This window comes from Setaria italica, chromosome II, assembly GCF_000263155.2.
Source record: "Setaria italica strain Yugu1 chromosome II, Setaria_italica_v2.0, whole genome shotgun sequence".
Classification (NCBI taxonomy): domain Eukaryota; kingdom Viridiplantae; phylum Streptophyta; class Magnoliopsida; order Poales; family Poaceae; genus Setaria; species Setaria italica.
Genome location: NC_028451.1, coordinates 45,098,454 through 45,125,379, shown reverse-complemented (window position 1 = coordinate 45,125,379; position 26,926 = coordinate 45,098,454). Strand labels below are relative to the sequence as shown.

At 50.5% G+C, this 26,926-nt stretch overlaps 4 protein-coding genes and 1 non-coding gene across 7 annotated transcripts; 4 read left to right on the top strand and 1 right to left on the bottom strand.

The window, feature by feature from the left end:
- The first annotated feature begins 5,729 nt into the window (after positions 1–5,729).
- LOC101769686 (ninja-family protein 3) lies at positions 5,730–8,531 on the top strand. Its single transcript, XM_004958174.2, has 3 exons — positions 5,730–5,867; positions 6,138–6,733; positions 7,631–8,531. Exons 2-3 carry the CDS (start codon positions 6,211–6,213, stop codon positions 8,062–8,064), a joined length of 957 nt encoding a protein of 318 aa, XP_004958231.1. The 5' UTR covers positions 5,730–5,867; positions 6,138–6,210; the 3' UTR covers positions 8,065–8,531.
- LOC101768864 (glycerophosphodiester phosphodiesterase GDPD6) lies at positions 8,506–11,004 on the top strand. Its single transcript, XM_022824363.1, has 4 exons — positions 8,506–8,539; positions 9,303–9,680; positions 9,817–9,891; positions 9,985–11,004. The coding sequence occupies exons 1-4, from the start codon at positions 8,506–8,508 to the stop codon at positions 10,644–10,646; spliced, it is 1,149 nt and encodes a 382-aa protein (XP_022680098.1). The 3' UTR covers positions 10,647–11,004.
- A 730-nt stretch (positions 11,005–11,734) lies between these two features.
- LOC101769279 (LRR receptor-like serine/threonine-protein kinase RPK2) lies at positions 11,735–15,388 on the bottom strand. The gene has a single exon (XM_004958172.2). It carries the CDS (start codon positions 15,224–15,226, stop codon positions 11,984–11,986), a length of 3,243 nt encoding a protein of 1,080 aa, XP_004958229.1. The 5' UTR covers positions 15,227–15,388; the 3' UTR covers positions 11,735–11,983.
- A 3,201-nt stretch (positions 15,389–18,589) lies between these two features.
- LOC101768205 (glycine-rich RNA-binding protein 3, mitochondrial) lies at positions 18,590–22,412 on the top strand. Of its 3 annotated transcripts, none has more exons than XM_004958169.3 (5): positions 18,590–18,716; positions 19,443–19,589; positions 19,693–19,761; positions 19,852–19,958; positions 20,999–22,412. In XM_004958169.3, exons 2-5 carry the CDS (start codon positions 19,478–19,480, stop codon positions 21,920–21,922), a joined length of 1,212 nt encoding a protein of 403 aa, XP_004958226.1. In that variant the 5' UTR covers positions 18,590–18,716; positions 19,443–19,477; the 3' UTR covers positions 21,923–22,412. The 3 variants fall into 3 exon arrangements, with proteins under 3 accessions (XP_004958226.1, XP_012698865.1, XP_022679524.1); XM_012843411.2 differs by having other exon boundaries at positions 18,604–18,716; positions 19,427–19,589; XM_022823789.1 differs by having other exon boundaries at positions 18,626–18,784.
- A 3,405-nt stretch (positions 22,413–25,817) lies between these two features.
- TRNAN-GUU lies at positions 25,818–25,891 on the top strand. Its single transcript has one exon. It is a non-coding gene; the product is annotated as a tRNA-Asn (tRNA).
- Positions 25,892–26,926: the final 1,035 nt, after the last annotated feature.

The window sequence follows — 26,926 nt, the reverse complement described above, 5'->3', positions numbered from 1 at the left end:
ATACTCATCTGATCGTACCCTCTCTATGACAGTGGGACCGGTTGCTCCTCCTCCCACCGAGAGCTGGTTTCGCCAAACCAAAAGCCTCATGCACGATCGTCAGTGTGTTTCTGTTGTTGACCTTTTAGTTACAGGTAGAAAAGAAATATTTCTCCTTGTTGGCATGTGTACACGCGTGAGCGTGACCCACCACTTGCTCCTCCTGATGGTGATCAGTTAGTGCAGTGCTTAGCGCTAGTTAACGTACTTCATCACGAGCTGCAAGTTGGGGATTAATTTAACAGCAGGGATTAGTGTTGTTGGTCTACGGCGCGCGAGATCGATGCAACAAGGATCGCATGGCAACTTGCGCTTTATTTTCAGACGCTGGCCGCTGGCTGTCCAACGATTTGTGGCCAATTGCTAGCTAGCTAGTTTGCGTGTTGGATCTACCCCTTTTTATTTATTTATACTGATAATAAATAAAGCAGCTATATAGAGAGAGCTAGCTAGCTACGGTAAACATCACCGTCATTGTCGACAAATAAATACAATGGATAAACTTATGTCGTGTGATGGTATCTTTTGTTGGATTTGGGTCGTTATCGTCGAGTTGTGCAGTAGTAAGTATTTTGTCGACCACTGAAACATATACGTCTCTAAGTTATGATCACTATCACATGATTACATGAACACCACGCCTCTATTGATAACTTGTTGGAATTAGGCAAGCCCATATATCAGTGAGACTATATATTAAAGGAACATTTGCAAACGCTCAGTGGAACGCGGAATCCCTCCAAAACTCTAAAGCATTGACACGCTCAACATGTTTATTTAGGCACATAAAAGTATAAAACTCCAAAGAATTTAGCCATCAGTGTCACTTATTATTCCAATGTGCGTGTGTGTATATATATATATTTATTTATTTATATTCAAATCACAGCAAGATGCCGCCAACGCTAGCGTTAGCGTAGCACGGTAGCGTCAGAAAGCAACCTCCGCGCTTGCTACAATAAGCCAATCCCATTAGTTTAGCCGAGCCCGGCGTCCCCGTTGCCTGCACACCACTTGCCGCGACCAACCCAACCCAGCCGCGGCAAGACACGGCGGAGTTAATTATTGGGCGCTTCAATCGGACAGCGTCAAATCGCCGACCCAGAGATTTTTTTCCCCCTCTCTCTCTCCCTGTGGCCAACATCGTACAAAAGCGATATACCCAAGATTCTGCTCCCCGCCTCGCGGATTCGCTGGATCGCCTGCGGACGGCAAGTCTGTGGCACTTGGCGTGCTCCATGAGGCTGTGGTTGTGGTTTCTCTGTGTGCACCTTGCTCGGCAATCATTGATGCTGTAGAAGCCTAGATGATCGGTCAGCAATTGTGGGTGCTTCATGTTCAGATGCTTGGAGCTTATATGCTTATCCGGATAAACTGGTACTTTTGTTATATTGAGTTCATGCTACATACCATGCATGGTTGGACTAGCAACATGCTTTACTAGCTCCTGCAATGACGATCCCCTGTCCCAAAAACAAGCTATTCTACGATTCAAAATTTATCCCGAAAATAAATTGTTATACTCAATTTGGCGTGCATGCATGTGCATGTGGGCATGCAGCAATCAATTAACGTCAAATATAGCTAATAAATAGAGGGTAATTGAAGTCGTTTTACCTCCTTGTTAATCTGTTCTATGGAGGGAGTAAATCCAAAAAAAATTTGATCACGAAAGGTGACCCATTTATATGTTCGTCTCAATTCCCACATTTACATCAACTTATATCTTGCGTGGATTGTAAGACGGATCTAGTTATTTTGCTGCTAGAAACAATAAACACACGATACTTATGACACTTTTCTCTTGCTTTGGCCTAAAGACGAATGTGTCCCCTGCACATCAGATGTACCGTTTCATTTCTCCATCCTCTTCTAAGGTTCATTTCATAGCTTTGTAGTTGTTCATGGCATTTCTACACGTAGAACAAACAATATTATTAATTCAAACTTAAAACTAACAAAAAGTACCTAATATTACAAGGTTACGCTTGGAGAAAAAAGTATCAAAACGTCCAACCTTTCTCTCTCTCAGTATCCTAGTCTACATATTTGATATTTATGGATTCTAAGAATATAGTTACAACCAATTTGTAAGTACTTTGGTGGTTTTAAAATTATTTTTTCTTATTTGTTGTACCTACATATCACACATATTTGTTGTTTCATACTCCTTTCATCCTAAAATATTATGTATACTAGCAATTTCAAGACAGACTAAAGAGATTAGCAAAAGACTACCATGCCTCTCACAAGTGTCTTGTTTGATTGTCAATTGGCAAACGTCAAGACCCACAAAATGGATGGCACATGGTTTAAAAGCCATATTTGCATGTCATTAACTCAATACATCTATTATAGGAGATTGTTAGAGACAAAAATTTTTTCACGTCATTAACTCGGTTGAAGAGAATTTTGGCAGAGATTTAAATAACCGATATCCAAATATACCTATAATATTTTATACTTGGAGGCAGATTTTAAATATTTAGATACCTTATTTTCATCAGGGATTGAGTATATTACTTAACACTATTTAAAACTACATAGCACATAGTCCTCGCTATAGCTATAAAATGTATACCGCTGACTGAAACATTGGCCTTGCCCGCAGACGATCCGCGCCTCTACCACCGTGGGGCCGCAAGCAAACACTATCCGCCATCCACTTGTGCGCGGGGCCCACTCCTGGGGACAGCAGGGCACCATCGCTGCCGTCCGTTCGGCCCTGCCCGCCGCAGCCCGACACGTGGATGCGGCGCGCCAGTACGTCGCCGTCACATTACCAGGCGTGACGTGTCTCCCTCCAACCGCAGGCGTCGCGACAACCGGGCCCACTGATTTGCGGGCCGGGTATCTAACGGACCCGCGTGTCATTCAATGTGAACGAGGCGTGTAGTAGACGTGGGTCTACCCTAGCAGCCCCGCACGCCATCTCTCGCAGCCGCAACACAGCGCGGGCCACCTCACCCCGCTGACCTGTGGGGCCCGTAACGCACGAGACCCACGCGTCATGATACAAGGGCAGGGCTGCGGCGTCCAGCGCGAGGGCCCGCCTGGCGACCCGGCAAGTTGGCCTCGGGGGCAGTGAGCTGTCATGGGGCCCGCGCGCCCCGGGCCGGGAAGCGGCACGTGGCGAGCGATGCGGCGCCCTGCGCACACACGTAGCCCCCGTCCCTGCGCGGGCCCCGCGGGTTTAAAGCGGATGCCTGAGACGTGTGGCTGCTGCGTAGGCCCCGCGCGACGCGTGTGGGGCCCAGCGCCGCGGCAAGTTACAGCTGTTTAGTTGGGTGCCAGTTGCAGGCTAGCCCGTATGGCCTGCCTGCCTGCATCCTAGGGGAGTGGTCCCTGAGGAGCCAGCCGCCTCTCGTGTAGCCCAGCCGCGAGCCAAGCCGAACCGAGCCGGTCAGTTGAGTAAACGGGACGTGGCTGTTTATTTTTTCAAAATTTCTGTAATGGTGTCTGGTTAATGGCCGGGTGTTCTACTAAGACTGTTGGCTGTTGCGTTTTGCACATCGATGAATCTTCTATGCTCCCTCCTTCATGCATTTCCAAAGTTCAGTGTGAAAATCAAGACAGTTATTAAAATGACGTTGCTGCCTCTATAAGAAATTCGCTCACGTTGACTTCGGTGACTGCACCGCACTGTGCTGCAGCTCCATGCAGAGGCGGAAGGATTTCTGGAAGCATCATCTATTCTTTTAACACCGGTTGATGGCGGACGAGAGGTTGAAAAGCGTCCAGAGTCCAGACGGAGGTTATACAAGTCGATCTTTTTTCCTGTGAGCTGGTCCACCTGGTAATCTAGAATCTTAGATCTTGTACCTATGTGTGTAAATATTTTGGGATAAATTTTAAATTGTAGAGGTGTAAATATTTTGGAACGGAGGAAGTATATCTATACAAAAGAATAGTTTTCACATTTTAACTAACACATTTTGATAGTGGAGTACATACTATACATATAAGAAAGTATAAACAACATTGATAAACCGTTTATTTCTTAATTAGATTTTATTGAGAGTTAGTTATATATCGTCTTTTCATTAAGATTCAAAGTTCTAGTCAATATGTGGGCGTGTTTGGGACAACTTCCATCTTCGACAATTCCTTTTGATGTTCTAAAGTCTGCATAGTAGCAGTATTGGTTTTTTTTGTTACAAGGAGGTATTTAACAAATAGAGAGGAAAATGACATGGGAAATGGTAGAAGCCAGTGAAACCTTCTTACCATGGAGTTGAAGCGGAGAGGAGCCATTACCAACATGTACTGTATCTTTTATTTTTCTTTACTATATGTGACATAAGTGCATCTTTTATTTTTCTTTACTATATGTGACATAAGTGCTTACGTGTTGATGCGAGAAGACGTCAGTGCTTACGTATTGATGCGAAAAGACGTCAGCGCTTACGTAGTTTGGTTTGTCCGTTACATCCCGTCTTGCTATTTATTTCGCCACACCCCTCCATTCTCATACCACTTCGGCCGCTTGGCTACTCCAACCCATCCTGCTAAGCACCTAATCCTCCTATAGCATTCTCATGGCTATTCCGCCCTTCATGGTGTGTAGCTCAGTGACAATGGATCTAATAGCTCCACAACCTATTCAACAGTTGTGAGATCTTTCTTTATTCTTCTTTAAAGTTGCTATCGTGGGATGATGCTCGACTTCGGTGATATTTGTAATTCCTATCGGCTCATGGTGGCCTCGTATGTTCTTCCTCGAAGGCCACCTCCATGGCCATCCTACTCACAACATCGTATGGGCATAATTGCCCTATTTCGGTATGGTGTCTATGTATCCTCTTCTCTTTAAAGTTACTATAATTATTTTTTCAATAAAATTAGATGTACGCTAACGCCTCTTTTTGTTTTGATCCATCAGCCATCAGTCCGATCTATCTTTTATTGCCACAACTAGTGTTGTTCATATGCGCAATCATTATTGATTCTACTCGTCATAGCTAGATCTACCGTATCACTATCTTGCGTGTTTTCTTATTTTATTAATTTCACCTTGTACATTTTTTTTTAAAAAAATCATGATTTATTTCGATCGCAGATATTCGTCGGTATTGTAATTATGTATAAGGTGAACATGTAGCCTCCAAAAACTGTGTACAACCATGTGGAAGCACCCATGTGCCCACCTCCTCCAAAAAGATCACTTCTTTCCACCGATTCTCGGAGCATGAACTGTTCTCAATCCCCAAAAATTCAGCGAGATAGAAACAACAACAAATTACCGCTCTTTGGTCGAAAAGCACCAGCAGCACCAGATTTGTCAGAAAAGAAAAAGAAATTCTCACATGACACGGTTAATTTACGTTAATTTTGCCTTATTTAGCAGTATATTCATAAGGTTTCTTATTTAGCTCAGCATTTCTAGAAGGATGCTAGTACTGTACACTTGATATTTTCCAGCCCGAGGAAACCTCCCGAAACATGTCAGGCCCAACGCCCCACCGCGCCTTCGACACGTCACACTATTTTAAGCCCCCACGGCAGCGCGCCGGAGCCGAGCCGGCGCAGCCCCTGCCCCGGCTCGGCTCGTGGCGGCCCAACACGTGTGCGCATTGTCCGACACGTGTCCGGGTGCCGTGCGCTCGTAGTCCCATCCGACGAACCTCCGCCTCCTCAGTCCTCCCCCCCACTACAAAAACCAATTTCCACTCCCCATTTTCGCCGGAAAAAAATTCAGCGAAAACCCTCCCTATTTTTTTTGTTAGCGGGGGGCGCAAGAGCGAAGGAGATTAGAGGGAGGCAGGCACCGAGGTCGCCTCTGCTCTCCGCTTCGGCTCGCCTCCTTAGTCGTCCTGGTTCCGCTCACGGTGAGGGATCTGGTCTCTCGAATTCCGCTTCGTTTCGCCGCGTCTGTTCCACTGTTCTCCCGATTTCTCGGTGTGGGATTCGGGGGGCAGAGGGCGCCGGTTGCTGCCTGCTGCAATGTTACATGCTTGGGGCATGCGGGATGTCAATTCTGTGTTGACGGTGGAACTCGTGGCGTGTGGGGTGTTTCCTTTTCTTTTTTGAAAAAAATCTGGTTCTGTTTGGTGCTTTGATGAGCCGGAGAGCGTAATCGGTTGCTGTGTTCTCTGTAGCTGAATTTTTGGTCATTGAGAAGCGTTCCTCCTCGGTCAATCCGTGGGAGGGATTGGAGCCCGGAGGGGACAGATGGCGTCGAGGGATTTCCTGGGCAGGTTCGGGCGGGATGGAGGAGCACCGGCTGCGGGCGGTGGAAGCGCCGCCACCGTCGACTCGGACGACATCGAGCTCAGCCTCGGTCTGTCCCTCGGCGGCTGCTTCGGCGCCGACCCGGCGCACGAGGCGAAGAAGCCGCGCCTTGTGCGGTCCACGTCCATCCCCTCGATCTGCTCGCTGCCCGGCGGATTCCCCTCCGGCGAGGAACCCGCCGCCGTCACGGCGCCGCCGTCGGACCTGCTCCGCACATCCTCGCTGCCCACCGAGTACATGGAGGACCGGCTCCGCCGCCGCGCGATGCAGAGCCAGCGGCGGCTCGAGGCCAAGCGCAAGCGCCTCGAGCGCCGGAACTCCATGAACTCCGGCAGGTCGGGCACCAACGCTAGCGCTGCTGTCTGCCGCGACGAAGCCCTGGAGCAGACGGTGCCCAGCGGCTTCCAGTTCCGGCGCACGGTCGCCTTGCAGGGGACCACCTCGTCCAGCGTGCCGGAGCAAGGTATAACAGCATGCTAATCTCCACTGTTTTATTGCGCGTGTCCAGCACAATTATCCGTTTCATTTCGTTTTCTTGGTTGATACTTCTTGATGATGCATGGACAGATTTTCTTGGGTTGGGTTGGGTTGGGTTCCGTTAGGTACTCAGTACGAGATGTCTCATTGTCCGATGTCTGAGCAGAGAGATCTAGGTGAAGCAGGTTTCATCATCAGACATGGATCTTTAGCTGTGGGTTTGTGATCTCGTTTGCTGTTCTGATGACATGTACCTGCGATGTGTTTATTACCTGTTCTTGATGATCCCCCCTGTTTAGAAGTAGCTAACCATTTTGTTATTGATGCTACCGGAAAGAAGTGTACTAGTCATGTAGGGATGGATTGCACGACCTTCATGCCGTAGGAATTTTCCATGTCATGTCCTAGTCATCTTGTTTCATCGTTTTGGGAATTTGCTCTTGCAGTAGTAATGCGGAACTATTTTTGACAAAGATGATGCCCTGGGACATGATCCCTCATGTTTTTGGCTGGTAGCTACTAGTTTCCTTCCATTGCTGTCAGTTACAGAATTCTTTGATGTGCACGTTAGTTTTACAGAGATGCTACGCTATGGCTGGACGCTTAGACCATATATAGTTAATCAGCATCTGCAATGATAGGCAAGTTGAGTCATTAGGTAGCCATAAGTGTGATTATGGGATTAATCATTGTCTGGGCTGGTGTGTATGGTCTAGTACTACCCTACTACCTTTATGCATTGTCCATTGGGGCAAAGTTCATTATGATAGAAATTCACATTCATATATATTGAAACACTAGCACACGTCAGAGTTCGTCTCACCGCAGCTAATGCAGGTTATCTCATTTGAATCTGAAAGCTTGTGCCTCTCTGTTCTTGTAGCATCAGCAGGTAGTGGAGCAGAGGCGAAGAGCCCTCCTGCCATGAACACGGCGGAGACCTCCGGTGGGCAGAGCAGCTCCAGGCCCCCAACGGCGTCAGGAACCGGGAGGCCATCGAACGGCACCACCGGCCGCGAGCAGCCGCCGCTGCGGACGCTGCGGTCGCTGACGATGCGGACGGCGAGCACCGGCGACCTCCGCAACAGCATGGTGGAGGACATGCCGATGGTCTCCTACAAGGTGGAGGGGCCCAGCGGCCGCAAGACCGACGGCTTCCTGTACAAGTACAGGAAAGGCGAGGAGGTCAGGATAGTCTGCGTCTGCCACGGCAACTTCCTGACGCCGGCGGAGTTCGTGCGGCACGCCGGCGGCGGCGACGTCACCAACCCGCTGCGGCATATCGTCGTCAACCCTCAGCAGTCGGTGTTCTTGTGATGGCGGCGGGCATGGTTCTGCTGGTACATGTAAACCCTTTTAGGGGGAGATATGAGATGAAGTAGGCACAGGAGAAGCTTAAACCCTTTGAGCAGGAGCCAGAAGCAGAAGCTTAAACTTTTTGAGCAGTGGGGCATGCTTCTGCTTCGTCCGGTGCAAGTAAATGTAGGGGGAGATGTCAGAGGAGGCAGGCACAGTAGAAGCTTAAACCCTCTGAGCACGAGGCAGAAGCAGAAGCTTAAACTTTTTGAGCAGTGGGGCCAGAAGCAGAAGCTTAAACTTTTTTGAGGAGCAGACAGAAGCAGAAGCTTAAACTTTTTCTTTTTCGTTTCTTGGTAATCATATGATTAGTTAATTATGTTAGCGAGCTGGATACTGCTGTAACCTGTAAGTTAAGAGAGTGAGCGAATTGGAGGGATCTTGAGGTTAACAATGTCCGAAATGGATGCTGGTTCAGTTGAGGCACACCCGGCTGGTTTCCTGTCGCTGACTCGCTGTGCAGTTTCACTTTCACTCGCTCATCGAGTCACCGTCGTTGCAGCGTTTGCAGGACGGGGACTGAAGAGAGCGCGACAGAAATGGCCACCCTATCCCTGTGAATTGTACTGCTGCCCAAGGTGGCAGGCCTCCATGATTGCTGTAGGACGACGCAACGCAACCATGGAAAAGTTGATCGCTGCAGTTCCAGACAGGTGGGCTGGGGTGACGTCACCCCAGCCGTTGATTCTCGGACACACCGCCGTCCTCGTCACAGCTCCGGCGACGATATTTCTCTCTCGGCCGAACAGCCGCGAAGGTCGGACGCGTGGCTCGGCCGATGCGGGCCTGCTTGGGCTTCGGTGTTGGGACAGTGCAGCAGTTTGGTGTGCGTGTTCTCTGACGGCATTTTAGATGGGCCCATTTCAGTGGCCACCTGTGGACTGCAGGATCATCCCTAGGCCCAACACGTTCCTCCCCGATGCTAATCTCTTGGAAGATATCATCATCTCCAATAAACACGCACCAGATTAACGGTGATTGACACAAATCCCGCTGGAATATTCCCCGCGCCGCAACGCCTCCGCTTATATAGCACTCGCCGTCGCGGCAGCCCAGTCCACCTCCTCCCCTCCAACAGCAGCGATCGCGCCGCCGGAAATGGCATCCCTCCGTACGTGCACACGACGATCTCCTGGCCTTCACCGTGGCGCGATACGATCTTGATACATCGTTGCATTACTAATCAATCTTGCGTGCAGGGGTGGTCGCGGCCGTGTTGGTGGCGGCGGCGGCCGTCGCGTCCAGCGTCGTCGCGGCACGGCCGCTGGTCGGGGAAGGTGGAGGCGGGGCGTGGGGGGACAGCAGGGCGCCGCTGCAGACGTCGCGGCCCTTCAACATCGCGCACCGGGGCTCCAACGGCGAGTTTCCCGAGGAGACGGCGGCGGCGTACGCGCGCGCCATCGACGAGGGCGCCGACTTCATCGAGGCGGACATCGAGGCCACCAGGGACGGCCACCTCGTCTGCTTCCACGACACCACGCTCGACGACGCCACCGACGTCGCCGACCACCCGGAGTTCGCCGGACGCCGCCGCACGCTCGAGGTGCAGTGGGCCAACGTCACCGGATACTTCATCAGTACGTGCACAGTTCACACCGCCCGTGATCATTCAATGCAGTACAGTGATTTGATTTCTTCATACCGCTGTGTTGATCGGAACCATCGAGTGGATAATCCGAAGCATCTGTTCTGTTCTTGATTATATTCTTGCAGCTGATTTCACGCTGGCGGAGCTGAAGACGCTGAGGGCGAAGCAGCGATGGGACTTCCGCGACAAGTCCCACGACGGTGAGCGGCGCGTCCGGCTTCCCGACCGGCGATCCAATCGCCATTTCCGGCGAACAATGTTCACCGACAATCTGGTTTTTTTTGTTACCGCAGGCATTTCGCCGATCATCACGTTCGAGGAGTTCATCGACATCGCGCTGAACGCCAAGAGGGTGGTGGGGATCTACCCGGAGATGAAGAACCCGGCGTTCATGAACAAGCACGTCCGTTGGGCGGACGGGAAGAGGTACGAGGATAAGTTCGTCGCGACGCTCAAGAAGTACGGGTACGGCGGCAGGTACATGTCGCCGGCGTGGCGCGCGAAGCCGGTGTTCGTCCAGTCCTTCGCGCCGACTTCTCTGGTCCGCGCCGCCGGCCTCACCGACTCGCCGCTCATCTTCCTCATCGACGACGTGACCGTCCGGACCGAGGACACCAACCAGTCCTACGACGAGATCACCTCCGGCGAGTACCTGGACTACATGAGCAAGTACGTGGTCGGCATCGGGCCCTGGAAGGACACGGTGGTGCCGCCGACCAAGGACAACCGGCTGGCGACGCCGACGGACCTCGTCGCCATGGCGCACGCGCGAGGGCTGCAGGTGCACCCTTACACGTACCGCAACGAGAACAAGTTCCTGCACTTCAACTTCAGGCAGGACCCCTACGCCGAGTACGACTACTGGATCAACGACGTTGGCGTCGACGGGCTCTTCACCGACTTCCCGGCGAGCCTCCGCCGGTTCCAGGAGTGGACGGCCAAGAAGAAAGACTGATCGTGATTTCGTAGCGTGAGGTTAGGGGGTCACTAGGATACACACTGGCTTAGTTCAGTTACTGACCGGTAGCTGGTTCTTTCATCCAGAATGTAGTACTCTTGTTTCCAGTGTAGGGACAATTCCTTGGATTTTGCAATGGCCATATATTGTTTTTTATTTGGACCAGAGCTACCTCTTATCCGTTCATCGTGCTAACAGTGATCCCCTTTTAACTTTGCATGAATCTCTATCTTGTTTCACATGATCGTCATGAAGAACTCTCTGACCTTCAGCAAATTGAGCTGTGCAGTGTGCCAATAGGATAGAGTGGTCAAGACAAACAGGCATCCAAAAAAACCTGATGAACCTGTGCATGTTGCAGTTGCACACACAGCAAAGCATAGAACAGTCCTCTGTATAACTTCCATAGATGAGTAGGTACCGAAACAGTCCTCTGTACTTTGAATTTGCATAGTTAGTACAAAATAAAAGCCTGAATCAACATATGAATGGGTTTTGAGTACAGACTATAACAGGTGCAATGCATTCAGCATTCCTGATGTTGAAATTCTGAGAACCCTTCAGCGACTTCAGAAAGAAAACATAGACAGTATATGCTGATCGTTTTTCTTTACTTTAGACAGCTCAGCAGATTCAGGATGACAGTTGATACACTTTGTTATATGACATACATATACAAAACAGTAGCAGTAAGAGCCTAGCAATGCCAAACATAATGCGGTGGTGTCACCATTCCAAAAGTGCAGAAATTTAGAGGAAGAGCACATGCGTGCACAAGGATTTCCTTCATGATTAATGTTTCAGCATTCCCTGTTTTGATACACGTATGAGCTCTGCTTGTTAGATTAATTGGTCACATGATAACTTTGACCTTCATATAAATAATTCAGATTTAAAAAATGCAAGCCATAGAACGATAGAAGACCTGTCAAGGAACTGGTTGAAATATGACCGCACGTGGAAGTTAATGAACTTCTCCCAAGGCAATGTCCAGTACGCTAATTCCATGCAGATAGTTGATACTGCTTACATATGGTGATTGGGCATGTACAGACTAAACACTAATGCACCGGATACACTATAGAGAGAATAATAAAATAATACAGTAAGGCAATCTTAACTGAAATCTTTGGCATTAAAATTGTTAATTTACACCTGCTCTTCTTATCAGCAGATACATTAGTGAGATTCAGGAGAAAACTATATTATACAAAGCTGCCATCTACAGGATAAAATCTAGTCAAACAGATGATTAGAAAAAAAAAATCATCAACGGCGCAGGTCACGGCTATCTTTACCTTCTTCTACATGTGGAATGTGTAAATTATTCATCTCTATCGATGTTCACGAATTGGGGGCTGTAGTTGCTTTAACCGCTGGACGACCTGCTTCATAGTTGGCCGAATAGAGAGCGAATCAACAGTGCACATCACTGCTAAATGCAATGTCTCTACCAAGTCATCATGGGGGCCAACATCCCACAGACCATCAATAAAGAATTCCCGTGCACGGCCTTGACGAAGCAGCATGCATGCCCAAGCAACTATGTTGAACCCATTACCATAGGGAGAAAATGATGGGTCCAAGGCTTTCTTGTCTGAAATTAGCTCCATCAGGACAACGCCGTAGCTATACACATCAGCTTTATCTGAAACACGGCAAGTCATGGCGTATTCTGGAGCGACATATCCAAATGTTCCAGCTACGCCAGTGGTTGCATGTGTTTCTGAATTTCCCAAGAGTCTCGCCAGTCCGAAGTCTGAGAGATAAGCATTATTGTTAGTATCCAACAGAATATTGCTTGGCTTCACATCCCGGTGAAGGATACGAGGAACACAGGTATCATGCAGATAAGCAAGTGCTTTTGCAACATCCAATGCAATCTTGTGCAGCATTTTCCAGTCCACTGGTCTCTTGGATCTCTCCTGTATAAACCTCTCAAGGTTTCCTCCAGATAAGTAGTTATATATGAGAAACATTTCAGACTCGCCAAGATGGTAACCTACCAAGGTAACAAGATTTTGATGCCTTAATCTCCCTAGGGTTTTTATCTCAGCATGGAACTGTTGGGCTCCCTGAAATCTCCCGACTGAGAGCCTCTTGATAGCTACCAACACTCCAGGTGCAATTTCAGCTTTGTAAGTGGCTCCAAAGCCTCCACTTCCAATGCAATTGCTCGCATTGAAACTTCCAGTGGCTCGAACAACAGTCTCATAAGTGATCGGCACACCTATATCTTGGAAAATTGTAACTTCCTTTCTTCCAGAAGACCGAGCTGACATCCGGGGAGCGCACTTCCTTGTGTATATGAAGAGCACGATCAGTGCAAGGAGGACAGAAACAATGGCTGTTGCAGAAGTTATAGAAGCTATTTCAATTGCATTGAATGCATTGTTCCCTCCTTCATTTTGTGCATCTGTAGGTGTTGTGTCATTGGAGCCATTCGAGTTCAAACCACGACCCTGCTGAGCAGCTGAGGGCACGGCCAGAGTGTACACATGACAAGATTGCAGTAAAGGATTCCCAATAACGCTGTCACATCTAACCGTATTCCCATTCGTTGGCACCGGGCCAGACAAATTGTTGAATGACACATTAAACATGGCAAGGGATGCTGAGTTAGCAAATCCTGAAGGAATCTTCCCAGTAAGTTTATTGTTATCAAGGAGGAGTGCAGTGAGATTTCTCAAGTCAGCAAGGGCATCAGGGATAACCCCTGTGAGGAGGTTTGATGACAGGTCCAGAACCCGGAGAGCATGCAACTGATTGATATCAGCTGGAATGGTGCCATTCAGAAGGTTATGGGCCAAAGAGAGGCGCTCTAAGTGCGGCAATTTCTTTACAGAAGTAGGAATTTCACCACCAAGGCCATTCCTACTCAAATCCAAGCTGACAAGGTAACTTAACTCCCCAATACTTGATGGTATCGCACCTGAAAGCTGATTACCAGCAATACCAAGAACAACAAGAGAACTGCACAGCGAGCCAATTTCTGCAGGAATAGCTCCAGCTATCAAGTTGTCACTGACTTCCACAACAAAGCCCCTTGAGTTGTTGCACTTGTCAAATATGCTAGGCTGAAGCTGACCACCAAGACGATTCCCATCAGCCAAGAATGCATAGGACCCCTGCATCCCCAACTTCTCAGCAGCAAGCGGCAAGGATGTAACTGAGCCAGTAAAATTGTTTCGGGCAAAACTATGGTAGCTTGTCAAATGCACGCCCAACGGTAATGATGATGACACAAAGCCAGCAAGCGCTTGATATGTGAAGAAGGAAGAATACTCTGACACCAAGTCATCCAATGGGGACTGGGATGAAAGACAATTCTTTGAGATAAATCCTGGAATCGCACCAGATAACTGGTTTCCACTGACATCAAATACGTCCATGCAAGGCACAGGCAGTGAAGGATCGACTGAACCTGTAAGCTTGTTCGAGCTCAAATTGAAGAACCTCAGATTCTCACATTCCACCAGGTCCTTAGGAATCCCACCAGACAACAGATTCTCCCCCAAATTCATCATCTCCAAGCTCTGGCAAGAACTCCAATTGCCCGGCAACTCTCCCTCCAATGTAGCCCTTGGCGCCCATAGCACCCTCAGCTTCGGCAGCGCCACAACAGCTTCCGGAATCCCTCCTTGGAAGTAGTTAAAGTCATCGACCTCCCCATAATCGGACGAATTCGAACCACCAAGAGGCGCATAAGGATTGGACAACACAAGCACTGACAGCTGAACACAACCACCAAGCTCCGCTGGCACAGGCCCACTCAAACTGTTCCTAGACACATCCAAAGCCCGCAGGTTCTTGAGCCGACCAATCTCCGGCGGAATAATGTCATCCAGCAGATTGGAGGACAGCAACAGCGCCTCCAGCTGGCTACAGTTGCCCAGGCTCCGGGGGATGCCACCGACGAGCAGGTTCCCGGAGAGGTCGAGGAACTGCAGGCTGCGGCACCCGGCGCCACCAAGTTCGTCAGGGATGGCGCCGCCAAAGCGGTTGGAGGCAAGTGACAGACGCCGCAGTCCAGGGAGCGCGCCGAGGGCCGCGGGCACGGAGCCGTTGAGCTGGTTGTAGGCGAGGTCCAGCGTCTGGAGGCCGACGCAGGCGAGCGCCGCGGGGATTCCGCCCTGAAGGCGGTTGCCGGAGAGGTCGAGCACGCGGAGGCGGCGCAGCGACCAGATCGCGGGTGGGAGCGGTCCCGAGAGCGCGTGGGACGGGAGAGCGAGCACGCGGAGCCCCCGCAGCGCCGCGACGGCCGGGGACAGCGCGCCGGCGAGCGCGCGGCCCGGCGCGGAGGAGACGTTGAGCGCGACCACCTCACCACCCGCGCCGCACGACACGCCCGGCCAGCGGCAGTGGTCTGCGGACTCCGGGGTCCAGTCGCGCAGCAGCCCTCCCGGGTCGGCCGTCATGGCCGCCTTGAACTCCATCAACGCCTCGCGCTCGCCGCTGCCGGAGACCGAGGTGGCGTCACCGAGCAGCAGCAGCAGCAGCAAGAGCAGCGTCGGTAGTAGGGTTTGCGCGGCCATGGGCGGAGTCGGCGGCGGCGGCGGCGGGGGCCGCCGTCGCATTGGGGCGGGGCAGTGGGGGAGGGGCGGAGTGCTTGGCCCGCGGTGGAGTGTAGTAAGAGTGAGGCGGCGGCGGCCGGCGGCGAGAGGGAGGGGCACGCGTGGATTATTTGCAGCGGGGACCTCGGGGTGGGTGGAGTTTTGCGCTTTGCGCCCTCGGGTGGAGGTGGGGGTGGGGGTTGCTTGGTTTGGAAGCTTTGGAGCATGTGACCCAGCGGCTGGGTTGCACTGAGCACAGTGTGCTTCGCGGCAAAGGCCTCTGATTACCCTCAAATTGCAAGCGCTGCAATAGCATTGGGATGAATTCAGGCTGATGCAGGTGACATAAATGTTTTCTTCTTTAGTACAAAGTGAGTTTACTGGATAGAAGCAGAAAAATCTTTCATAGAATTTCTAAAGGAGGAAATCTTTGCGGAAAGGTGGATAGCATCTTAGTGCGAAGTGAGCTGCCAATTGTGATATGTCAATTCTTGCCGTAAGAGATTCTTAGATAAAGATGGATGACTAACACTAGTTTTGATCAAGTTCGAACACATTCGCTCCACCTGCAAAGTATGTCGCAGGACAAATAGCTCACTGTGAGAGAGTAGGAATGTACCGATACTATAATAACGACATATATAGTGATGGTGAGCCAATGACTGGGCTAATTAGCTTATGTATGTACGGATGAGTAGTAGGATAATCATCACAATAGGTAGTCGAGCATATTTTCCTAGTGATAACCAATAAGCAACTTCAACATCGGTGTCACCAATAAGCAACTTCAACATCAGTGGTGGGACACCGTGACATCTAAGTTATAAAATAATTGAAACTGACGAGGCTCAAAAGGCAAAGAAAGAAGAGAATAATGCAGCATTGTAGGTTATAGGGTAGTTAATGCAAATATAATTGCTGATAAAATGGCATATCATATCGGTATGGTTTTCGTAGTATTGATTATGATGTGCTATTTACAAATTTGTGCTATAGATTCATTGGCTGATTCATTCTAGGTTCTGTAATTATAATTCTATGGTTGTGATCATCCCAAAAATAATGTTCAACCCAAAAGAATTCGTAGCTAAACAAAAGTGACAAAGTCGAAATATAGCTGCACTGAAAATGTTAGAAACTAATACTGAATGTGCAATTTCGATAATCACGTGTATGTGTAGTGGAAGGGGACCATCCAAAATACATTAAGTATATCAAAAAGAGACTCCATAATGTTTCACAGAAGTTACTTCCGTTGTTATAATTGAAAATGGGGATAATCCTCGCTTCGAAAAAAAATAATGTTTCAAGGAAGTGACGGGAGAGACTAACCAAGGCCTATTTGATAACTACTAATACGTGCATACGGTACAAGCGTTGCAAAATTATTAAGCTACACAACGAAACTAATATCCTGTTATCTTTATAGGAAAGACCATGAAGTTGGGTAATTATATGCGAACCAATTTATTATTAGCACGTTACGGGCTTGCGAGTAACAAGCCACGCCCTTCATGTCAAGGGCATCTCAAGCACTTTGCAAATTGCAAGCCAAATGACAACCCATATACAGACAGAAATTCAGGTTCCCGTGGCAGCTTGAGAATTGGTGCCAGCAGCATCCTGCACTCCCTATCCGAGCAAACATACCAGCACCTTTCTGTCACCCGACACGTCGATTTTGCACACTCGAAGAGGGGCAAAAAGAAGGAATAGTTCCTTCCGTCTTTTTCTGTTGCAACACCGGTATCCCCTTTTTTAGGCTCGCCGTGCAAATACGAGCAACGCGACGTGCCCCGCCGCAAAACCCCACTGCCGGACGTGCAATTTCGCGAAAAGGGCGGTGTGGGACGCGAAAAGGCCCACGCTTTGCTTTTCCCCGCTCCATCCATCCATCCATCCACCACCCTCGGCGGCCTCTGCTTTCCACTGTCGCTTTTGACGCACTCGCCCCCCGCCCCCACGCACCCACCCATCCCCGCCGTCCATCCCCGATCGCGCGGCTCCCCGCTCGCTCCGCCGGAGGCGGGTACGCTCCCCTCCCGGCACGCGCTGGTGCGCCCCCTCCCACCCGTTGCTTTCCGCGGCGGGGGGGTTCGGAATTCCGAAAGCGACCCGTGCCCCGCGCCGGGTGGCGGGCCCGCCGATGTCAGCGTCGCGCGAGGGCGCCCGCGACGGTGAGAAACGGATCGGCGACGGAGGTGCGGGGCCCCGGCAGCCGTCAACGTGCCGCCGGAGCGCGGTCAAAGCGGCGGCGGCGGCTGCATGCGGACGCGGTAGTGGGTTGGGCTAGCTAGTGGCGTAGCACGCGTGGCCGGGGGACGGGAGGAGACTGGGTGGAGGGCACACGGCGAGACGGCCGGCACGGCACGGCGGCGAGGGAGGGAGCCGCCGGTGGATGGGGATGGAGATGGAGATGCGGGATGGGCCGTGGGCGGAAGCCGGATCGGGGGAAAAGGGCGCCGTCGTGTCAACTTTTGCGCCGGTTGCGTGTTAGGTTGTCGTGTGCCGTAGGCCGGAGAAAGCGGTGGGCTCGTCCCGTTCCACGTGCGCGAAAGCATTAGCCATGCTCCGTTTCGCGGCGAGCCACCACTAGCTGCGCTCCTCCCTCGGCGTGGTCGCCGTCGCCGCCGTCGTAGTTGAAAACGAAGCCGCGGATCCTGGCGCGACAGGGGAAACGCACAGGTCAAAGATTTCCTACATTCTTGCACGCCATGGGCTCACGATCCGTTCCCGTGCAGTGCCACGGCGCCACTGCGAGCTCGTTGGAGCTCAGCTGTTCTGTTCCTGACGGGACGAAGATTCGCTGAACAGTTTGCAAGGGAGATCGAGAACCATGGATGGGTGTGGAGTTAGGTCGCGTGCTTTGTCGCTGGCGTGGTGACGGCCAGATAAGGTCGCCAGAGATTTGCTGCTCGTGACGCGCTGCGTCCGGGGGGAGGAAAATCTCGGCCGAATCGGCTGTCCTCTTTGAAATAAACAAGATCAGGCCACCAAAGTGGGGGTGAGCAGGCACCAACGGAGGGAGGGAGGTGGAAAAAGCCTCGCCTTTGCTTTCCGGAAGCATATCCGTCCAGTCCAGTCCACCAGTGCGCACAACCTTCTCTGCTCTTCCGCCGTATCTTTTCCTTGGCGCACGTATTTGGACCTGTCTAATCGCGCTTAACGTGACTGAAAAAAAAAATCGTTCCGACAGCGTCTGCGTTCCGGGAAAAGAAAAGAAACCAGCAGCTCTCTAAAGTTGGGCCTTCCGTCAATATGCTCGCTGGGCTGAGCTGGCTGGTTCTTTCGTGTTTATGGGCCTGAATTTTCCTCGACCTTTCATGATCCATCGACGACGTTTGGCCCAGGCCCACCCTAGTTGCTGTTGAATTTCCCCAGCCCGACGGCTTAAACCCGGGACCGGGAGGCCATCCCCGTCCGGTAGGGTTTAGGGTGGGGGACTGGAAGCCGCCGCTCTGCAACCGCAACCGCAACCCCCTGAGGCGGCTGGAAGGGCGTATCTACTCCGGAGGTAACGAGATCCTGATCCGGTCTTCCGAGTCGCAGCCTCGACAATCGCTATCGCTCATATCTGCTGCGGTATTTTCTTGATTCGAGGCGTGCGCTTCGGATGCCTCTCGCTCTGGAGCCGGCTTATTAGTTTTGTGAAATGAATTGTGATGTTTGCCTGTCCATCTGGAGCGTTAGGTGTATGAGTAGGAAAATCGAATCGATTTCTGGTTCTGCAATTCTCCTGATTGTGCGTTCTAGTATCTAATTTGGATTCATCTTTCCTGTTAAGGTTGCGTAAGGCCCCTGGGGAATGGATGCAATTCTCTGGATTGTTCGTTCTAGTATCTAATTTGGATTAATCTTTCCTGGTAAAGTTGCGTAAGGCCCCTCGGGAATGGATGCAATTCTCTGGATTGTCCGTTCTAGTATCTAATTTGGATTAATATTTCCTGTTAAAGTTGCGTAAGGCCCCTCGGGAATGGATGCAATTCTCTGGATTGTCCGTTCTAGTATCTAATTTGGATTAATATTTCCTGTTAAAGTTGCGTAAGGCCCCTGGGGAATGGATGATTGCGGTGTTTATTTTTTTTAAAAAAAATCAGATGTATAGAGTGGAGTAGGCTCAATAATCTGTCAAGTTTCAAGTTCAACCCTCTTCTCGTTTCCTTTCTCGGGTCGATTCTTTTGCATAAGCAGCTGTATACAGTTTTGTGTCTGACAACTGGCCAGATTGTGCTTCTTTCAGTGCGTGCGGTTGGTTTCTAGCGAGGACTTGGTGCAATGGCTTTCGCTAGTAGAATTGGAAATGCGCTCAGGAGAACTTCGGTGCCCTCTAGCTCGCCGCTGCTTCAGGCAGTAAGATGCATGTCCTCTTCCAAGCTTTTTGTTGGAGGTATGTTCAGATCGATTTTAATCTCCTCTTCTACCTTCTGGATGTAGGGTTTGTTTTATGCTGTCTGGGTATCTAATTCTATTTCTAATCAACCTGCTTGTAGGACTTTCATATGCCACAGATGAAACCACTCTGAGGAATGAATTTTCAAAATATGGAGATGTACTTGAAGGTTTGTTTGTCCAATTAATTTGGCTCGCATTTCTCTGTGGGCATTTTTCCTTGTGTGTTTAACACTTCTCTATTTTTGTATTGCATTCAGCCCGAGTCATCATGGATCGGGAATCCGGCAGGTCAAGGGGATTTGGATTTGTAACTTATACATCCAGTGAAGAAGCCTCAGCTGCAATTACTGCCATGGATGGCAAGGTAGGCCATCATATCTATTGTTTTATTGTCTATCCTTTGAACCGCTTTTATTTGCAAAGGCGAACCCAAAGGTCACCCTTAGGTTCCATGGTTTTACTTGAGGAATAGCACCTCAAGTGTACATTTCTTGAATTTGTTGTATTAGGTCAGAATGTGCAGTGTAGTTAAGGTGCTCCCTGTCATCCAAGATTGTGTTCTTTTCACTGCTTAGACATAGTGTTCTGAGAACGGGCACTATCGACCTTCCAAATTCCAATTTCTACTTCTCGTTACATTTTATTAACTCTTAAGTCCCATCTCTTTGTTCAGTTTATCTCCACTTCATGCGGACTAAAACTCCAATAGAAACAAGCAACTGCTAACCGTTGATTTTTAGCTGGGCTCAATGTTGGACTGTGGTTTCTTTTCAGTAGTTCACTGCATGGATTGATATGGTACCATACATACAAGCGATGGTTTTGACCAAAATATTCTTGGGTTAGAGTATTGCAGCCCCTTTTGCAGAGTTTTGGCGTATGTATTATTGCAATGATTTTTTGTTTATCTTTAGTTTCTGATGCAACAATCCAGTTGGTATATTCGTAAGCACCGAAAGAGTAGATCAGAGCAGTGTATGTGATAAATGACTCCTGTAAACAATTAAATTTACACTGGGTTGATTCGTGCCTAGGAGTTTTAGCTTAGCTTAAAAATAACTGGGCCTGTAATTCTTGGAGCTGGAGTTGGGTCAAGACTAGAGGGTTTTTGTGCGAGCTGTCTTGTTTCCATTTTAGACTAAAAACAAAGTCTTAGACCATCTTGGTTTTATCCTACAAACTCCAGATCCTGCAAGAATACAGAAGTTGGAGCTCTCCTGAAACAGGCCCTTATTACTCTGGAATTTTTAAAAGAATAAATTTTATCATTTTCACATGGCAAGTGAATTGAAAAGTTATTTGAGTCTCACGTTGTTGATACTTGTATCTAATAAGCATGCTGTTTCCTGGAACATAAATAGTTTGCTTGTTTGCAAAGCATTGAAACTATTTCATCTCATACAGGAACTTCAAGGCCGACCTGTAAAGGTGAACCATGCCAATGACCGTGCTGGTGGAATACGTGGAGGTGGTGGATTTGGCTCCGGTGGTGCTTATGGTGGTGGAGGTGGATATGCTACTGGTGGGTATGGCGGTGGCGGTGGATATAATTCTGGGGGATATGGTGGTAACAGTGGTGGATATAGTTCTGGAGGGTATGGTGGTAACAGCGGTGGATACGGTGGAGATGGTGGCGGCAGTGGCGGCTATGGTAGCAACTCCAACAATGCTTCTGGTGGCGGATATGCTGGCAAGAGTGGTTACAATGATGGAGCTACCAGTGGCGGTTATGCTAGCAACTTCAACAGTGCTTCTGGTGGTGGATACGGCAATGTAGGAAGCTACGGTACCACTGGCAATCCTGGTGGAAATGCCGATGGGTACAGTTCTCCAAACACCTATGGTGCAGGCAACTACAACGATGCTTCTGGTGGAGGATATGCTGGCAACAGTGGTTACAATGATGGAGCTACCAGTGGCGGTTATGCTAGCAACTTCAACAGTGCTTCCGGTGGTGGATACGGCAGTGGAGGAAACTACGGTACCACTGGCAATCCTGGTGGAAACACCGGTGGGTACAGTTCTCCAAACACCTATGGTGCAGGCAATAACAACAGTGGAGCTCCCAGTGGTGGAAGCTTCGGTGGTTTTGGTGGCAGTTTCAGCAATGGAGGTTTCACTGCTGCTGCTGCTGCTGCTGGTCCCAACAGTGGTAGTAACTTTGCTGGAAATGCGACTAGTGTCGGCTTCAGTGGCCACAACAGTGCTGGAGGATTTTCTGGTGGCGGGGCAACAGGATTTGGGGCTAACAAGCCGCAGTACAATGGCCAAGACGACCTGCTGGGCGACAGCTACTTCGCTGACAAGGAAGCGGCAGAGAATAGATGAGAGTGCTGCACCCATTCATGATTCATCTGATGCACGTTGCTGCAGATCCTTTGTTTATCCAAGCTGCATCGGATCGACCGTGATAAATAGAGCAAATAAAAACTTTGTCTGAGCTTATTAGGGTATAGTAGAGCGTACGCTGCTTTAGTTTTTGCGTTCTGTTTCCAGACAAGTTATGTGGTGCTTTTTCAATTTTCGCACTGGTTGGCGTTACATGCTCTTTTTAAAAGAAATTGGTAGTTGCATCTCTTACATACTGTTGATTCCTTGATAGCAAGGCCGATTGCCCGAAGCTACCATTGTTAGGGAAGTCCGTAACATGTGGAAGCACAGAGACGGCGAGGCCTTAAACAACGGTACCCCTAATCCAGTTGTGAAGTTGTAAATACAGTTGTTTTAACCGGTGAGAATAAATTGTTTTGTATGTATGAACAATTTGTAATTTTTGGTGCTTCAACTCTTTATGCAACATCTACTGAACTTGCAAGCACTTCATCCTTTTTGTGAGTAGTGTAGGAAAGCTATAAGCAGTTAAGCACCAACTCTATATTCTAAGCCATGATCAGAGTGATGGAACCGTCGTCCTCTCGTCCTACATTGTCGTCAATATTTGCATTGGTGCAGAGGCTTAGTTGAGGGCTGGAAGCCTGAAACGGAGTAGTCGTCCACTCCTTTTCACCCGTTGATGCGTCGTCGAACTCCGGACTCCGGTGGTCTGGAGCCACCTCGGTTGAGCTGGGCATCGCCGGCCATTTCTGCCATGCCCTGCCTCCTTGCTAGCAGCTGTTTGTTCTCCAGTGGGCCACCGTCGCTGAAGAATCGTTCTAATCTAAAGGAAAACTAAGAAAGCAGCAGAAGAAAATTAAAATCGCTTTGAAATTTGATTTGTCCGGTTTGTAGTTTTGGTATGGAGGTGGTAGTTTTTTTTATAAAAGAAAACATCGGTTCTATTATACTGATACGTCATTGTACTAACCTTGCTTTAGTTGACTGAGGTACTAAAACTAGACAAATTTTCTTTGCCGCTGGCCAATTGCCACCAACTACGTAGCATATGCATCATATACACAAATTAAAGCCAAAAGAACCAGAATGATTAATTAAAGTTCGCACAAACATTTTTGTGGTGGTGAAATGAAGAATAGCGCTGTGAGCAGAGGCTCATCCATCTCCCTCCATGTCGCCGCTCGCCCAAACTAAGCTGCCATGGTCCGCGTGGCCTTGTGCCCTCTCACACCTGTGGACGGCATGGACACAGAGTCGAGAAGAATGGTGAACGTCTCTTCACTGGTCATTGTTCTTACTTGCATTGGGCCAGATGACAACGGGAAAATAAAAGGCCGACCCAAAACTAAAAGGTTGTTGATGGACAGTGTCAAACAATTTCAGCACAACAGATTTAGGGTTACACCTTTCAATTGAAAACAATTGAAAACGTGTTGTTCTTTTACAATGTGGTAGGGCTCCCTTTTATAATGATCCACGACCTACTTTACATTCTGAAAATATCCTCTCTCAACCACTGTATCCTAGGATATGCTAGCATAAAAATCGTTAAGAAACACCGTACAAATTGAACTTTTCCGCGTGGTCACGTTTCTCGTCCAGCCTCGAGGTTTCATCCGCGATCCGAGATGAACGCCTAGCCTCGAGGCGCCTGCTTCGTTGAGTCTGGTCAAGAGGTCCTAACTTAGTTCTTCTTTAAGCATCATTCCTCAGTAAAGAGTAAAAAAATAAAAGCTCGGTGTTCGGAACCGACTCCGAACACTCGAGGGTTAACCCAGTGGAAATTAGTCATTATTGTTGTCAACCATTACCCTTGAATCCTTCACTCAAATACAGAGCAACTTGACCAAATAAACAGCATGCACCTGTATATATGTAGACTGACTAGACTAGCTGCGATTTTTCTACCAAAATTATTGGGGGTACATCTGTACACCCATGTCCCTTAGCTGCGTCAGCCCCTGGCCTCGGGGGTGGACGAGTCCACCCCCTCGGTGCGTACCAGCCGTCCGATGCGGCCTGTGCGGCCCACAATGACTGAATCGCGGAAGGAGGCGGCGTGCGCTCTGCTTCATCAGAAACAGGGACAGGGACACAGGTCGGGCGCCGGAGGCCGTGACGCGGTGCTCCGCCGGCTCCGGCGAAGCAGAGAGAGAGCGGAGGGCTGCTCACTAGCTTGCTCGCCGTCGAGATCTACACCGCGGCGTGACCTGAGGTTCGTTACTTCAACCTGACTGGCTTCTTGAGTTCCTGTAGCGAGGTTTGGAGCTCATGTTCCTCGCCGGAGCAGTGGCAGGCTGAGCGTCTGCAAACACACTGGTGATTAGAATTTGGGATCAGATGTTCGCCGCGGTCACTGGCCGGCACGTGCTTCGCCTGTAGCGATCTGGCTGCAGACTCTGTTTGTGCAGCCGTGCAGGATCTTGTGTTTGCGCTTGCGCGTCTCTTTAATCTGCAGGTATACTTCTCCACGGCGTGATTTCCGCGCCATTCTGACATGGGGGTAATTGTTATGCTCCTCCTAGGCCATCGGATTGTTGAAGCAGCGACAATCCCAAAGGTTCCAGGAAAGCTTCGACATTCCGATCTTTCTCAATTGCTCTTGAGAGGAGTAGATAGATTTTTTCGTCTTGCAGCTGCGTGATTGCAACTCAGCAGTCAGAACATGGTGCCAATTTTTTCGGTGGAATTGTCCTTAGCCGGCCCTTACTGTCGCATCGACGCAGTCGTGATTTTTCGTGCTCAATTGCTGGCGGTTCAGGTCGCCAAGCTCGGACGCAGGACGCCGCGGCTCGGTGGCTCGCCGTCTGAGCAAGAGAAGCAGAGCAGGTCGCCGTCCGGGGGGTGGACGGTATCTGAAATACCATCCACCCCCTGAGTGCCTAGCTGCCGTCCGATGCGACGTGGGCGGTCCAGATTAACTGAATCGCGGACGGAGCCGTCGTGCGCTCTGCTTCGTCAGAAACAGGGTCGGGCGCCGGAGGCCGTGGCGCGGTGCTCCGCCAGCTCCGGCGTGGTAGAGGGAGAGGAGGGCTTCTCACTTGCTTGGCCACCGTCTGAGAGCGCCACCGGCGGCGCGACCTGAGGTGAGGGTTGCTCACGCTGAGGGCCGTGGGCTCGGTTGTCGTCGCGGGAGTTGCTCGCCAGGAGCATTCGGGTTGGGGATCGTGGTCATCGTCTCATCGATTCAATCAGATGTTGGACGCCGCCACCGGCAGGTACGAGCGCTTGGACGCCGGCAAAGATCGGAGGGCGGCAGCTACACGTGGTCTCTACCCGAGGCGTGTTGCTGTACATGCCGCGCCCAGAAAGAGCCGGTGGCCGGGACCCGAGGGCTCCGGTCAGCATGGCAGGTGTTCGTTCAGGTCCAGGAATCCTTTCGTCGTCAGGTTCAGGTGTTCGCCCATGCCCGGCCGACGGACGGTGCTCCGCTTCCCGCAACAGACGGTGCACTGCCGTGTTAGCAATCGAGGTTTAGGTGAGCCCCAACTTCAGAGCTGCGGTCCCATCCGCGAACTGCATCTGTTCATCTTGTTCACACATCATCTGGAACAGAGAGGCTCAACTCAGCTCACACTGTAGTGGCATCTGCTCATCTGGAAAGTCTGAAACTTCTTCCCTTCCTCTGCTCCCAGTGCCACTACAATCTCCTCCGGTCCTCTGGCTGACGCCTGTACAAGGTTGGTTGATTTGGTCTTAGCTCAGGACAGATTCACTCGTGCACCATCGTGCAGTGGACCCAAGCATAGAGACGGCGAGGCCTTCCACAACAGCACCCCTGCTCCAGATATGCTGTTTGGGGGTCAGCAACATATTGCAGTTTTTCTGTTTTCAAAGTCAGGAATTATTATTTATATAATTATTTTATTAAACTGCCATGAAACAAAAAGCTGGAATAGCTCAGTTGGTTAGAGCGTATGGCTGTTAACCATAAGGTCGGAGGTTCGAGCCCTCCTTCTAGCGCATTTTATTTTATTGTTTATCTTCCAACAATTTTTTCTTTTTTTATGTCTCCAAAAACAACATATTTTTTTGGGTATCATTTCGTTTTTTTTCCTTTTTCGACGGGACGCGACTCAGAGAACAGAATCCCAAAGAGGAAGACGGTGTTCATCGCAGAGCACGAGCTCCCGGTCGTACACGACGATCCGGACATACAGCGTATCTTCGGCAATCTTCCCCCCTACCTACGCCAGAAGAAATTCCTCAAGTATGAGGTCCTGATCCACCTGCGGAGCATCGCTGATTTCTCCTCGAGGTCGCCTTCCCCCGTCACCAGGCCCGTCGCTGCCATCCAGCGACGGCGACTCCGGCCACGATGGAAACCCGGCCCATGGGTATGGGGAGTCCCATGGAGACGGCGGGCCACGGCTCCACGGGTTCCACTGCTCCCGAGGCGTGCCTGATGGGGTTGATGGACGACAGAGCGGCGGTGGCAACGTCACCAGGAGATCGTGGGCGCCTCAGCCGGAGGAGGCCCCGGCTCTCCTGCTGCTCGCCCAGGCGCCGCCGCCCACCTCCTCGCCGGCGCAGGACGACGCAGCGCTGCGGGACGGCACAGCGGCCACTTTCCAGAAGCGGAAGCCGACAACAAGGGGGAAGCACCCGTGCTGTCGTTCCCGGAGTTGGTGGCCTTCGAGGAACAGTGCCCCGTCCGCGACTGCCACGGGGGTGCCTCTGGGGATCCGATGCTGTTTGAATCCATCGCACCAACCCCAAAGTTGATGCCCTCGGGGACCCGCCCGGAGGGAGGCAGCGCCGCCCCACACCAGCTGACGCCTTCGCCAGCTATCAAGTCGTACCGGCGCAGGGTGCGCAGCGCTGCGGCCCGTGACAAGGCCGCCCTGCCACCACCAACCTTGCTCAGCTTTGAGCAAGCCTGCGAGCCGACGACGGAGTCAGCCGAGGACCAGGAGCTGGATCCATCGGGCGAGGCTCAGCCGCCTTGCGAGCCGACCGCTGAGCCGACAGAGCCGGGAGGATCTCTCGATCCCGAGC

Bases quoted from the DNA above. Each gene is read 5' to 3' on its own strand.
- LOC101768205 (XM_004958169.3), top strand. From the start codon at position 19,478: ATGGCTTTCGCTAGTAGAATTGGAAATGCGCTCAGGAGAACTTCGGTG. The intron at 19,762-19,851 runs GTTTGTTTGTCC...TATTGCATTCAG, and splicing joins ATATGGAGATGTACTTGAAG to CCCGAGTCATCATGGATCGG. The intron at 19,959-20,998 runs GTAGGCCATCAT...CATCTCATACAG, and splicing joins TTACTGCCATGGATGGCAAG to GAACTTCAAGGCCGACCTGT.
- LOC101768864 (XM_022824363.1), top strand. From the start codon at position 8,506: ATGGATGCTGGTTCAGTTGAGGCACACCCGGCTG. The intron at 8,540-9,302 runs GTTTCCTGTCGC...TCTTGCGTGCAG, and splicing joins AGTTGAGGCACACCCGGCTG to GGGTGGTCGCGGCCGTGTTG. The intron at 9,681-9,816 runs GTACGTGCACAG...ATATTCTTGCAG, and splicing joins CGTCACCGGATACTTCATCA to CTGATTTCACGCTGGCGGAG.
- LOC101769279 (XM_004958172.2), bottom strand. From the start codon at position 15,226: ATGCGACGGCGGCCCCCGCCGCCGCCGCCGCCGACTCCGCCCATGGCC.
- LOC101769686 (XM_004958174.2), top strand. From the start codon at position 6,211: ATGGCGTCGAGGGATTTCCTGGGCAGGTTCGGGCGGGATGGAGGAGCA. The intron at 6,734-7,630 runs GTATAACAGCAT...CTGTTCTTGTAG, and splicing joins GTCCAGCGTGCCGGAGCAAG to CATCAGCAGGTAGTGGAGCA.